Source organism: Natrix helvetica (assembly GCF_964273705.1).
Source record: "Natrix helvetica genome assembly, chromosome: 4".
Taxonomy (NCBI): domain Eukaryota; kingdom Metazoa; phylum Chordata; class Lepidosauria; order Squamata; family Natricidae; genus Natrix; species Natrix helvetica.
This window is the reverse complement of record NC_138550.1, coordinates 21,079,690-21,094,490: the sequence shown is the minus strand read 5'-3', so window position 1 is coordinate 21,094,490 and position 14,801 is coordinate 21,079,690. Positions and strand designations below refer to the sequence as shown.

The following is a 14,801-nucleotide window of genomic DNA, read 5'->3' as shown; positions in this document are numbered from 1 at the left end:
GCAAACCGGAAGTGACTTCCGGTTTGCTCGGAAGTCACTTCAGCTGACAGGGCAATGGTTATATTATTACTATTGTTACTATAACTTTATTATTGTTATTAGCTTGTATGTCAATGTTTAACACCATTCTTTTTTGGTCTTTTTTATTTGTAAATGGTATACCCTGACAATGCACTGTTTTTCAAAAAAGTATTTATGAATAAAATTTATTTTTTAAAAAATTAAGGATTAAAGAACACAAGGGGCTTCCTTGGGATACCACAAAATTGGTTGGTGGTTAAGAAAAAGTAAATTTGGTATCTCTACCTAGCAACAGGTGGAGATATGAAATTGTAATCCAGTGAACAAAAGATTGCAGAAATCCATATCTCCTTATTACAAATCCTATCTGAACTGTATTAAATGTGTTTTCAGTGTCCCGAACGATTAGAAAATCCTATTCTAAATTATCTGCCATGATAATTTATGGTCTGGTATGGTCTGATAGAATTTATGCTTGAGCAGGATATTGGTCTGGAAGACCTCCAAGGTCTCTTTCAATTGTGTTATTCCATGTTTTATTTCCAGAACATAAGTTGTCAAATAGATATTATAAAATGTGTGTCTACTTTTTATAAATACCAACTGACATGGGTGAATTATCCACAATTTCATTTTCTATAGCCTCATAGCTAGTGTTATAATTAATATTTCAGCATCCATGTTAAGATAAATGCCTATACATTTCTTTTTCAGGCTTTTAAATATTTCTATAATGTAGACCTCCTAAAATGAAATTTATAAAAGTAGAAGGAACATAGAACAATTAATTGATTAATTGTGAATCTCTACCAATATAGGTTTTCTGATACATCTAGAAAAATTGTAAACCATTCAACTAAAAATCCATCAGATCCAGGGATTTCCTCAGTTTCATTGATTGAATTATCCTTATAACTTCTTACAAAATCAATGGGTGTGTTGTTTTTCTTCCTATGAGATCTCTTACATCTCTTACATTTGACATTTATAATATGTTGCACAGTTAGTGATCTCTCATATATGTATGTATGTATGTGTGTGTGTGTGTGTATGTGTATATATATGTATATAATGAAACAGATAATTGATTCAGATTCAATACATAACTGATATAAAATTGTGTTGTTTCAATCAGTGAAACAATACTTTTCCAGCTTTCTCCCTTGATTCCCCATAAATCTGATTAAAATACAGTATTGCATCAAATATTCAGATTTTTCTGAAAATGGTAACCCCAATTTAATTTTAGCTGCTATAAATACTTGATAGAATTTGGGGGGGGGGCTTTATTTCTAGCATAAGGCAAAAGTGAGTCTTTAATCATCTTTTCCAACCGTATCTCTATTCCAATCTCTTTTTTGCTAAGGCAATACCAATAAAAGATCTCCAAGTAAATGCCTTAAATGAATCCCAAAGGATTAACATATTGGTAAAGCCCTTTTTAAAAAAGCACCTTGACCTATTTCAAAATAGGAGGTTTGGGAGAATTACTTAGAAGCTGTCTTGAATTAGAATGGTATAATCAGGCCACCTTTCCTCACAAGCCCCCAAAGCAGAAAGATACAGCTGTTATGTCATGCTTCCATGTACTGGGCATCACATAATTTTCAGCTCATCCCCAGGAGGGAATTTCATTATCTTTACACAGTTTATCCAGCGGTTTCAGTTACAGTGACCATTAGGGGTCACCGCACAACCAATTTGACCCTTTATTGGAACACCTCAGATGCAGGTAGCAAGATATTACTCTGTGCAGTTCAAATCCTGTACTGGGAATTGAACTCCTGGTCCTTTGGATTTTAGATGACTATACAATGCATGGATTTTAGGAGCTATCCAGGTCCTGGCTAATTTATAATTACTACTCCATTAGCCTCCTCCAACCTGCCACACACCCAGAGGTGGGCTTCACATAATTTAACGACCAGTTCGCCCAGAATCGAAAATATGTGCGCGCGCCTTGCACACATGCGTGCTCTGTTAAAAACATGGTGATTGTATAAGACAGGATAGCACTGGGGCCGGTGGATGGGCCAACTGCTGGCCGTAACTACCGGTTCGCCCGAACCGAATCCACCCCTGCACATACCCTATTAATTAAATTTCAAGTGAACTCAGGTATTTGAAATGGTTAAGTTTAACAATAATTGCTTGGTTTTATTTACCTGCATTTCAGTTCAAGTACTTCGTTCTTCTCACAAATATTTTAAGGTAACGATTAAATGTGACAGATTCCATGTATATATTCTTTCATTCATTCATTCATTCATTCTCTTGGTTCATTTTTCAAAACAATATATGGCTGCCCTTATCAGATTCATGGCTCTGGGCGGGTAACAGCTTTTTTAAAAATAAAATAAAATATTGTTTAAAATATCATCGGTACTCTCAAAACCAATTGTTTCAGCCAATTGTTTCTATTCAAGTAATATTTATAGTTTCATAAAATTGTGTGTATTCAAGGAGGCCCTAAAAAAAAAAATCCAGTGTCTATAATGTCATTAGAGCAGACAGATCCCCCTAATGCCTCTGAAATGCACTGAGGCCTAATGGTATTTCTTCTTAAACTTTTGTTCTTTATCAGCTTGGAAAGTAGGTCAACAATTACTCATTTGGTATGAGATTGTGACAGAAATATAAAATATTCAGTATTCTGCGACAGTTCCCCTCTCTTCATCAATTAGTTACAAAAGGTCTTTTCTTTCTTTTCGTTTCTTTCACAATTCCTGAAGGCTATTTGCAGTTGTTTACAAACAGTCGCTGAAACAGCAGCTTCTGGATTTAAGAGATAAAGCCAATTGTAGTCATTGGCATTTCATTATGTTTTTAATGTAACTTGATAAACCTATTCAGAAAATGCAGTTGTACAAAAGTATAAAGACTAGCAAGCTGCACATGGTAAATGAACTGGAAGCTATTGACATAAAGATTTTGCATTAGCTTCTCAGATTTAGTTTAGATAAGTTGACAAGAGGACACATCTATCTAACCTTCTTGACTCATGGTTGTTTCTGGATTGGAAGTAGCATGCCTTCTAATACTAGCTACAGGTGAACAAAAGCATGCCCCCATCCTACCTGTGAGAAGCACCTGGTTGACACTGAAAAAACACTAGCCTAAGATGGACCTTGGCTGATCCAGCACAGCTATTTATACAGTTATGTTTTGACATTCTTAAATTCTTAAATACAGTTTCTTCCATGGAATAAATAATATCTTTTTGCTCCTATAATAACATTTTTTTGAACTTTGTAATGTTTACTGATATATTACTTACATAAGCAAATGCATATGTAAATTATGCTTATCTTATAGAAGCATTTGGGACAAGGAACAAAAAACACTGATAGCATGGGTATTTTTTCAGAATAATGAATTTGTTTGTATTTTCCTATTGCTGAATATATATATGAAAGTATTCTGAGCAAGCAAGCTTATGAACCCTCTATTTATAAAATCATATGTGATCTGACCTAGCTAAGCATTTGCTTTTCAATTACTGGACATGATTAGTTCAGAGTCAAGGTTCTGTAATACATATGAGCTCTAAGGTGAAGAGTATCTTTAATAAACCCTTGTTACTAAAAGACATATATTATTGGTTGGTTTGTTTATTTTATTGCTTTATTTACTTTATTGCCAACATTTTGGAAGATAAAGATTCAGAAGGCTCGTGACAGACTTTAGCATGGGCCCTATCCAACAAGATGCAGTTCAGTGGTGAGAAAAGTTAAGGTCCTGCACCTAGACAGGAATAAACAAATACATAGGTATAGAGTAGGCCAGTGATGGCGAACCTATGGCACGTGTGCCACAGGTGGTACGTGGAGCCATTTGTCAGGACACGTGAGGCGCTGCCCCTGAAGGCGCGGTCCCTGAAGCCTTCGGAGCGCTCAAAACAACCCTCCGAGCAAACCGGAAGTCACTTCCGGTTTGCTCGGAGGGTCGTTTTGAGCGCTCCGAAGGCTTCAGGGAAGTCTCCTGAAGGTCCCTGAAGCCTCCGGAGGGCGTCCGGGGGGGCGTGGGAGGCTGTTTTCGTCGTCCCCAGGCTCCTATAAAGCCTCTGGAGCCTGGGGAGGGCGAAAAAAGCATGTAAAAATGGGGGTGTCACGCCTATAGTGCGTGCATGTGCACTGGGCTCCCCCCACTTATGGCACGCAAGCCAAAAACGGTTCGCCATCGTTGGAGTAGGCGGTACCTGGCTCAATAGTAGTAACAGAGAGAGCGAGAGATCTAGTTATCCTAATGGATCACTGCTAAATATGAGTAAGCAGTATGCTACAACTGCCAAAAAAGCCAATGCAGTTCTAGGCTGCATCAACAGAAGGATAGCACCAAGATCACGGGAAGTGATAGTACCGTTGTATGCTGCTCTAGTGAGGCCACATCTGGAATACTGCATCCAGTTCTGATCAACACAATACAAACAAGATTTTGAGGCCCTAGAAAGAGTGCAGAGAAGAACAACAAAAGACAATACAGATCTTGAGACTAAATCCTAAGATTAACAGCAAAGGGAACTAAGTATGTTTAGCCTAATGAAGAAAAGGCTTGGAGAGACATGATTGCAGTCTTCCAATACTTGAAGGGCTCTTACAGAGAAGGGAGGATTGATTTATTCTCCAATAGCACCTAAGGGAAGGACAAGAAGCCACAGGTGAAGCTGTCAGCGGGAGATTCAACCTGAAAATAAGGAAGAATTTCCTGACAAGGGAGAATGATTAATCAATGGAACAGTTTGCCTCCCAGAGCTGTGGATGCTGCATCACTGAAGGTTTTTTTTAAAAAAAAGATTGGACAACCATTTGTCTGGGATGGTATAAGAACTCCTGCCTTGAACAGGGACAGTGGTGGGTTCCGGATCCCGTTCCAACCGGTACGCATGCACCTGCATCTTAGCACCTCCGCGAGCCTCTGCGATGCTCCAGCTGCTCCGCACAGCATCGCACAGGCACTGTACCCGCCATGCATGGAAGCCTTAAAAGACAGGTGAGCTCAGGCAGGCAGGTGGACCTTCCGGAGCACCGTACCGGAACGGTATCCGATGCTCTGGGTAGGCTCCGGTACACCGTACCGGGACATACCACCTGCAACCCATCACTGAACAGGGCTCACCAACCTTGGCAACTTTAAGACTTGTGGACTTCAACTCCCAGAGTTCCTCAGCCAGCTTTGATGAATTCTGGGAGTCTTAAAGTTGCCAATGTTGGAGACCCCTGGATGAGAAGACCTAGGTCCCTTCCAGCCTTTTGATTCCATGATTTTATGGAATTAAACCAAACCAATAGTCATTAGAACATACACAGCAATTAACATGCATGCAGTAAAGCCACAGTTGGAATTTTGCAATTGTCCTTGATATATCTAAAAATTGGTCACTTAGATAGGATTTTTCTATAACTGGAAAGCTTCCTCACTCAAAACTGCTCTGTCTTGCTGGGATTGAATTTAAGCCTGTTTTGTCTCTAGGCCGTAACAGCCTCCAGGACATAGGGACAAGTTCTCAACGGCATCTTCTGTTTAGGCCACAGCTGAGATATAAAGCTGAGTATTATATTTACAACACATGACTCCATGCAGATGTTAAATAAGAAGAATGAATACTATACATTTGCTTATTATAAATATGCATAATTTAAGAACTAAGAAAGATATAAATTATGAGTACCAGATTATTTTGACAGACTGAGCTTATTCAGGTGAAATAGAGGATGACCTTTTCTGAAGCTGGAACTGGATTTTATTAATTCAAATGTATTCAATTTGTATAGCCACACATCTCATATCTGCAACTCTGAGCAGCTCACATATTAAAAACAACCACATAACACAATCAAAAAGCAAAATATGGAAAACTGTAAAAACACAATGACTCTTAAAACCAAATGAAAAATCTAATTAAAAGTAAAAAAATAAATTTTTAAAAAGAATTTTATAAGTGCAAGGATTTCAACGTATGATTTCCAGTTCCATATTTTGTAATAATAAAATACAATTTATAATATTTATAGTGCTTAACTGAAATTGCATATTTATTATTGCTATCATATATTCTTTATGCGGGAAAACATACCTCTGGACTGTTTAGAAATCTCAGGCAAAACTGGTTTGTGTTATCAATACTGTGGTTATCTAAAAAAAAAAAACAGCCCTGATTTTTAAAAACCAGAAAAATAAAAAGCAAAGACAAAATTCCAGTGCAATTACTAGTTACTATGGTTGCCATCATTAGCTGAAAACAATTCTGGCAATTTCTACTCCTCATATATGTATCTATGTATCTCAGGTTTCTTTGTGTGTGCATATGTATTTCTATGTATGCTATTGCTACAAGTCATTCTTCAAACATGGAAAGATCAGGGTCTCCAAATAATTGAATTAATATTGGCAGATTAAAATAAATTGGCTAGAAAACAACAAACCCCATCAGGACTTATCTGGCTGCTTATCTTGTATAATGACTCTAGGCAGCTCACAAAGATCCATAAAAACACAGCTAAAATCAGAAGTAGTCTTTCCCTCTAGGCCCCAGACTAAACAGCCTTCCAGTTCAACCCACACCCTAGTCCAGTGATGGCTAACCTTTTTCTAAAAAAATTGTGTTTGTACACGCGCTATTGCGCATGCGTGCCCACCCACCTGTGCATGTATGCATGACCCCCCCATGCATGCGCATGCGACCTCCCCAGCGGGGGGGAATTTCACCCCCCAGGCTCCAGAGGCTTTCCTGAGGCCTGGGGAGGGCGAAACCCCCCACCCTCGCCCCACCAGGAAAGCCTCCAGAGCCTGAGGAAGGTGAAAAACAGGCCTATGGAATTAGGTGCAGTCAAACCCCGCTCGTTGATAATGAAGAAAGACAGACGGCGCTTAGGAGGGTTGTGTTTTTATTGTGGGGAACCTGGCCACATGGCAGCCTTTTGCCCCAAGAGACGAGGGGCATCAGCTACGGGACCTACACCCCAGACCCAGAACAATTTGTCAGGAAAGGCCTCCAAGCCTGATCTAAGGGAGACCTTGGGTCAGGCGCGCATCAATTCGGAGCCATGTTCAGAGACAGTGACTTGCAGGCCTCCCCGACACCTGATCCTGGCATCCTGAATAGTCCTGTCCAGTAGCCCGCAGGGGATTCCGGCACATGCTCTCGTCGACTCCGGTGCTACCACGAACTTCATGGACGAAGCGTTTGCGACCAAGTATGCGGTTCCTCTGTGTCCAGTAGATCCTCCTATGCTTGTGGAGACCATTGACGGCCGGGTGCTTCTGTCTGGGCCTATCAAGGCCGCCGCAGAAGCCTTGCGCATGGTCATCGGGGCTCATGAGGAAGCCATCCAATTCCACGTTACCTCTGGCCTGCATTTCCCTGTGGTCTTGGACTTGGCTTTGCTTCGGGCGCACGACCCACAGATCTACTGGTCCCAGAACATTGTCACCTTTCCAGCCTTGCAATGTGTGGACCACATCCATCATGTCTGTGCAGGCCAGCTGCTGAGCCCACCCGGGGTGTCATTGCCTTCCGACATAGAAGATTTTGCAGATGTGTTCTGGGGGGGGGGCTGAGCACCAAGCGTTCCAGGCCTTCAAGCAGGCCTTCATGAAAGAGCCCATTTCGAAACATCCTGACCCCCACCATCCGTTTGTAGTGGAGGCAGATGCATCCGATATCGCTGTGGGAGCGGTGTTACTTCAGGCTCACGCCTCCGGCGGTACCCTTTTCCCTTGCGCTTATTACTCGCGGAAACTCAATTCTTCCAAGTGCAATTATACCATTTGGGAGAAGGAGTTACTAGCCATTAAGGTGGCATTTGAAGCTTGGAGGCATCATCTAGAGGAGGCCAGGCATCAGATTGAAGTCCGGATGGACCATAGGAATTTGGAATTTCTGAAGACCACGCGGAAATTGAACCAGCGCCAGATCCGGTGGTCTCTTTTCTTTGCACAGTTCAATTTCCACGTGATGTACATCCCCAGTGCGCACAACCAAAGGGCGGATGCCCTATCAAGGAAACCTGAGTATTCGTGTACCAAAAACCTGATTCTACCTCGGACAGTTTTGCCCTTAGAGTCCTTCTCCGCAGTTCACAAGCCTATGGACTTACGGCCCCAGATACGGGAAGACAATTGGGTAGAACAACGGAAGGCGGAGGTGGAGCCTGCCTCCCCATGGACATTTACCGATGAACTTTTGCGGTACTGGGACAGACCCTATGTGCCAGCGGGGCCACTTCGGGGACTTATTCTATCCCAGTGCCATGATAATCCTGCGGCGGGGCACTTTGGCCTCTTCAAGACCTTGAACCTCGTCTCCCGTACCTTCTGGTGGCCTCGATTGTGACATGACGTACAATCTTACGTCATGTCTTGTGTATGGTGTCGGCAGGCTAAGTCAGTGACAGGAGCCCCTCCAGGGCTGCTTCAGCCATTGCCGACCCCGGAGAGACCCTGGGGAGCCATTTCTATGGACTTTCTGACAGACTTGCCTCCGTCTTCTGGATTCACCACGGTGTTCGTGGTGGTAGACATGCTGACGAAGATGGCACATTTTATCCCGTGTCGGAGATTACCAACAGCCCGCGTCACCACCCGCATGTTTATCCAACATGTTTTCAGTTTGCACAGCCTACCTGACAGGGTCGTGTCGGACAGAGGAACGCAATTCACAGCCTAGTTTTGGAAAGGGCTGATGACGGCCTTGGATGTCAAGATCTGCTTGTCCTCAGCGCGCCATCCCGAAACCGACGGAGGGACGGAGAAAGTGATCGGGATCTTGGAACAGTACCTGCGCTGTTTTGTGAACCAGCAGCAAAATGATTGGGCGGACTACCTGGCAATAGCGGAGTTTGCGTTCAATAATTCACAGCACACATCCACGCAGACAACGCCCTTCTTGGCCAATGTGGGGTATCATTCTCGGTTCTAGTTCTAGTGGACAACCATTTAAATATGAGCCAGCAGTGTGCAGCAGCTGCCAAAAAAGCCAACACAGTTCTAGGCTGCATCAACAGAGGGATAGAATCAAGATCACGTGAAGTGTTAATACCACTTTATAATGCCTTGGTAAGACCACACTTGGAATACTGCATTCAGTTCTGGTCGCCACGATGTAAAAAAGATGTGGAGACTCTAGAAAGAGTGCAGAGAAGAGCAACAAAGATGATTAGGGGACTGGAGACTAAAACATATGAAGAACGGTTGCAGGAACTGGGTATGTTTAGCTTAAAAGAAAGAAGGACTAGGGGAGACATGATAGCATTGTTCCAATATCTCAGGGGTTGCCACAAAGAAGAGGGAGTCAAACTATTCTCCAAGGCACCTGAGGGTAGAACAAGAAGCAATGGGTGGAAACTAATCAAGGAGAGAAGCAACTTAGAACTGAGGAGAAGCTTCCTGGCAGTTAGAGCAATTAATCAGTGGAACAGCTTGCCTCCAGAGGTTGTGAATGCCCCAACACTGGAAGTCTTTAAGAAGATGTTGGATAGCCATTTGTCTGAAACAGTATAGGGTTTCCTGCCTAGGCAGGGGGTTGGACTAGAAGACCTTCAAGGTCCCTTCCAATTCTGCTATTGTATTATTCTTTCCCCTTACACCCATCAACTCACCAGTCCCTGCAGATGAGGACTTCCTGTCATAACTACAGGCGGTCCATCAAGTAGTGCGGTGATATCTGGATAAAGCCAAGGAGGACTATAAGAGAGTCGCGGACAGGTCACAGAGCGTGACGCCGGCGTTGACTGTGGGCGATCAAGTGTGGCTGTCCACTAGACACCTTCTGTCAAATCAGCCGGTCAAGAAGTTAGACCACTGTTAACTTCTCATTTCCTGTTGAAGCAGTCATCAATCCGGTTGCCTATCACCTGACTTTGCCATGTTCATTGTGAATTCATCCGGTCTTTCATCGATCTCTTCTTGTTCCTGAACAGCCGGCTTGTCCTCTTCGCCAACCCGATCATCCCCAGACAGAACCCTGTGCCGATGAGGAGTCAGCCGAGTACGAAGTTGCCAGGATTCGGGATTCCTGATGGCTGAAAGGACGGTTCCAATACCTTGTGGAATGGAAAGGCCGAGAGCCAGAGGATGTTACCTGGGAGGATGTGACCTCCGTGCACGCACCTGCTTTGGTGCAGGCCTTCCATGAACAATTTCCAGCTAAGCCACACCCTGAGCGTCAGACCCGGGGGAAGTGCCCTGCGGTGAGGGATAGTGTTTGGCCCAGCAGCGGCCGGTTGAGCTGTTGGTGGACTCTGACAGCTCAGACCATTATGGGACTGCTCTGGAGGATGAGGAAGACTCTGGAGGGTGTTTGGAGTCAGAGCAGGAACTAGAAAGACCTGTTGGCCACCAGGTGGCATCTGAATCAAGGAGCAGTGAGGAGGAACAGAGGGAGGTTGTCCCTGATATGCGTATGCGTAGAATTGATAGGAGAAAGGAACAGCTGTGGAGAAGACGTCATAGAAGGAAGTAAGGACAGCTGGCTAAGGGTGTGGCCCCTCCCAAAGAGTTTATAGGTGGAGCGACGGGAGGGGAATCTTTGCAGGAAACAACAGTCCATTTTACGAGCCGTTGAGAAAGCATTCTGTAAGTTTTATCTTAGGTTCTTGAACTTTCTAGGCTGCTAGCCAAGGGGTGGCTTTATCTATGTAATTAATCGTGGCAGACATCCAAGCCTGTGTCTGCATATTCATTGGAATCATGGGACAGAACACCCCCCCCCAGGAAAGCCTCCAGAGCCTGAGGAAGGTGAAAAACAGACTCAACAGGCCAACTAGAAGTTCAAACGAACTTCTGATTAGCCCGTTGAGCTGGTTTTCACCCTCCCCAGGCTTCAGGAAAGCCTCCGGAACCTGGGGAGGGCAGAAAACGGCTGGAACGAGCTTCTGGTTGGCCCATTGGGCCTGTTTTTCACCCTCTCTAGGCTCCAGAGGCTTTTCTGAAACCTGGGGAGGGCAAAAACAGCCTTCCCCAGCCCTCCAGAAAGCTGGAAATCAGCTGGCAGCATGCACATGTGCGCCAGGGCTGAGGGCTGTTGCGCCAGCAAATATGGCTCCTTGTGCCACCTGTAGCACGTGTGCCATAGGTTCGCCATCATCACTCTAGTCCAATGTTAGGGGGGGAAACAAGGTGAAAGACTCGAACAGAAGAGATCTCTTGTATCTCAGGAGGGCGGCTACTCCAAAGAGGTGGAGCAGCCATCAGGTAGCAGCATTTAAGAAAGGAGACCTGGAGCGTGCTCTCCTACCTAACCTAGTACCCTGTTTCTTCAAAAATAAGACCTATCCTGATAATAAACCCTAGCATGTTTTTCCATGTGTGCCTAATATAAGTCCTACCCCCCAAAATAATCCTTACTTATGAGCCTGCGCAGCCAGCCAGCACCCATTCTGTCTGGTTACAGTGCTGCAGCCATGAGGTGAGGTGGGGGGGTGGAGCTGCGCCCCATACCACTTTCCTCAGGGCCCCCACAGCCAAGCCACCCACGCCCCATCAGTTGCCTTATGGCAGCACCAGCACATGTGTGCAGCAGGAGCCCACATGACCTCTGGCCGCCTTCCACTTGCTCACAGCCGCAACAGAGCAGGACGCCAAGCAGTGTGCTGGTGCCAGGGCTGCGAGGCGAGGCAGGTGCCAGGGCATGGGTAGCCTGTCTATGGGGGTTCTGAGGCAAGCCAGTGCGTGGCATGTGGGGCAGCTCCACTCCCGCCTTGTGGCAGCGGGACTGACACAGTGCAGGGCCTCCTGTCCCACTGTGAGCAAGCAGAAGAAGTGGGCCTCGCGTAAATGGGGAGGGGGGAATAAGACACCCCAAAAATGAGCCCGAGTGCTTATTTTGGGGCCCAATAGAAAATAAGACTCAGTAGGAGGAGGTAGATAATGGTCTCTACGCTCCTACCTGTGTTTCCCCGAAAATAAGACTCGGTTTTATTTTCAGGGAAACACAGGTAGGAGCGTAGATACCATTAATGAGACACAGTCCCACAACTAACCTGGGTCTGTGCCTTGTGGAGCTTGAAAGATGATAATCAGTACCTTGAATTGGATCTAGAAAGTGCGATTACTTGGAGAAACTGCTAGACACTCAAAACTTGACTTGCCCCTGGATTGTGAACCAGTTAATGCTTCCTGATATTAAGTAAGAGCAATTAAATTGCAATAATCCATATGCTTGGAGCATCCTTTTGTGATTGAAATGGTTTTTAGGATAGAAAAACATCCATACCTATAATTTCACACTTTGGTTTACAAGCCAGACTTGGAATCCACTTCTAATTTTTGTTGGCCAGCTACCTACAATTGTTATTTGACTCCATTGGAATTGATCTATTTTATTTATGACCCTATTATTATTGATTTATTGTTGACTATTACTCAGGCTTCTGTGCAGTCTCATAGTCTACAATTATGTCTTCAAACCTATTTTGCAAATGAGTCAAAGGAAATGTTGCATTAATCCCCTAACCCTTTATCATGTTGTTATTTTTGCTCTTTTTAACAGTTTTCACTGAAATTTTATTTGTATTTTATTTTTATTGCAGTTGTCTACCTTGTGATTTTTCATCTGTCATTTGTTATGTTTGCGTGGTCCTATTGGCAGACTATTTTTACATCTCCTGCCTCCCCTTCCAATGAGGTAAACGTTACCATTGGCAAAATTATGCAGTTTTTACTATTGAATTGTTTGTTATACTAATGCTTGCTTTAAAATAAGATTTGTTACGTTTTCTTTTTGTTTAGTTTTCCTGTTCCAATTTAATAAATTATATTGCAGTGTTGTGAATGAAAAACATATAATTATTTTCTGAAATTACCGCAATGCCACAGCTTAATTTAGATATTTTTAATTTGAACAATTTCCTGTTTTTGAACGAGATAGCTTATCGGTGTTCAGATAGGTGACCTTTGTGTTCTGTTTCGTAGTCTTAATATAGGTATAAACCAATTCACAATCTGTATATTTTAAGAATCATTCTTACTTTAACAATTATGCTTAAAACAATCTTCATTCTCATTTAGGAGTGCTATGAATTTTAAGACACCCAAATAATGTCCAAATTCTATAGAAATGTACAATGTCAATATGAAGTCATTATCAATGCTCTAATCCATGTTACATCCATAGACAGAAAGAGAGATGCATTAAGGAACTCCTTTTGCTAATTTAAATTAAACATGACCCTTCCTAAAAATAATTATTTTATCAATGCCCTATGTTAAATCAAAATGCAGCCTGAGACAATTATAATTCAGCAGTTCTAGTTTTAATTTTTTGCTAAATAGCTCTTCTATTTAGAGCAGGGCTGTCAAACTCCTGGCCCATGGGCCGGATGCGTCACACGCTGGCCACGGCCAGTTTAGCAAGAGGGGAGGGGAGTCCTGATATGTCACGTGACGACACTGTGATGATGTGAGTTTAACAGCCCTGATTTAGAGTCAAACATCATCTGGATCTTTTTTTAATTGTAGGCCTGAATATGTCTATTTTCTTTTACTCTCAAAAGTTAGCCTGAGGTGTGTTTTCACAGTACATTTTTGAAAGTAGAAAAGCAATGGTAAAGTATTAGATAGTTTTTAAAAATAGACAATTTTTTGTGAATAGCTAGACTGCCCTTCTATCACCTTAATGGGGAGAGGTCCAAACCATCACTTCTGGGATTGATTGCACTGGGCAGGCAGATTCACAGAGGCAACAATACCATAGATATCAAGGAATCAAGCAGTTACGTTTTTATTAATCAAAACCAACCCTTGAATGGCATTTAGCATCTCATTAGGTTTCACCTGTTTTTAATTTGTGACTACATATTTTTAAAAGCTTAGAATCTGCCATAGCACTTAAGAAAATCCTAAATCCAGTTTCAGCCTGTTTACAAATAGGTAATACTAAAGAGATATTCATGGAGATGACAAGATGTTAAAAGGTACCGTATTTTTCGGACTATAAGACGCACCGGAGTATAAGAATCACCAAGATTTTGAAGAGGTAAACTTTTTAAAAAAAGTTTTGCATTCTGCAGGCTTTCCAAACCCTCTGCACGCCTCGTTTTTTTGCAAAAAAATTAAGGGGGGGGGGGATGCACAGCTTTGCGAGCTTGTAGACTGCTCCTGGGGGCTGGGGGGGGACAAAAACGAGCAAAAACGGCCTGCCCTCCCCAGCCCTCAGGAGCACTTTGCAAGCCTCCCAAAGCCTCTGCACGTCCATTTTTGCAAAGGGGCAGGGTTTTGGGAGGCCAAAAATGCTGTATTCAATGTATAAGACGCACCCAGATTTTCACCCTCTTTTTTGAGAGAAAAAGGTGCATCTTATATTCCGAAAAATACGGTACATACAAAAGTTGTTTTGAAGCTAGCCATCTACTTAGATTGGAGCTACAATTTTGTACAGTCACTTTTTATGGAATGCATATCATCCTGTTGAATTGAAATGCTTTACACATTATGGCATCTTGTCTTAAAATATAAGCGCAGTGCTCAGCTTGTCAGTGTTGCTTGGCAAAGTATTGAAATTTTCCAGGGCTTCAGTTTCATGCTTTTATTTAGTGGGTTCATTACTGCATCATTCCTTCAATTGCCTTCATCATCCAATTCTTGATCCCTGTGGGCAAGTGAGGGTTTAATGAGCGGAATCCTGTTTCCAGCCAACGAGCGCAAATGTTCATTATATAAATTTGAACAGTGCAATTTCCATCTGTCTAGACCACTGCACATTTTATGTGACAGTCACGATTGCTGAATCCACCAGAAGTATAGATAATGTAATTAACATGCATTTATAATTACCAGATGTCATA

At 42.9% G+C, this 14,801-nt stretch overlaps 1 protein-coding gene across 2 annotated transcripts in view; it reads left to right on the top strand.

Moving 5' to 3' along the window:
• Nucleotides 1–14,801, top strand: part of ZDHHC20 (zDHHC palmitoyltransferase 20) — a 66,777-nt gene that overhangs the window by 20,904 nt on the left and 31,072 nt on the right. For both annotated transcript variants that reach the window (XR_014175262.1, XM_081951669.1), the window contains exon 3: nucleotides 12,549–12,643. Coding sequence is in view for 1 of the 2 variants with exons in the window: in XM_081951669.1 (XP_081807795.1) it covers nucleotides 12,549–12,643 (95 nt within the window). In the remaining variant the exon portion in view is untranslated. The remainder of the gene's footprint in view (nucleotides 1–12,548; nucleotides 12,644–14,801) is intronic.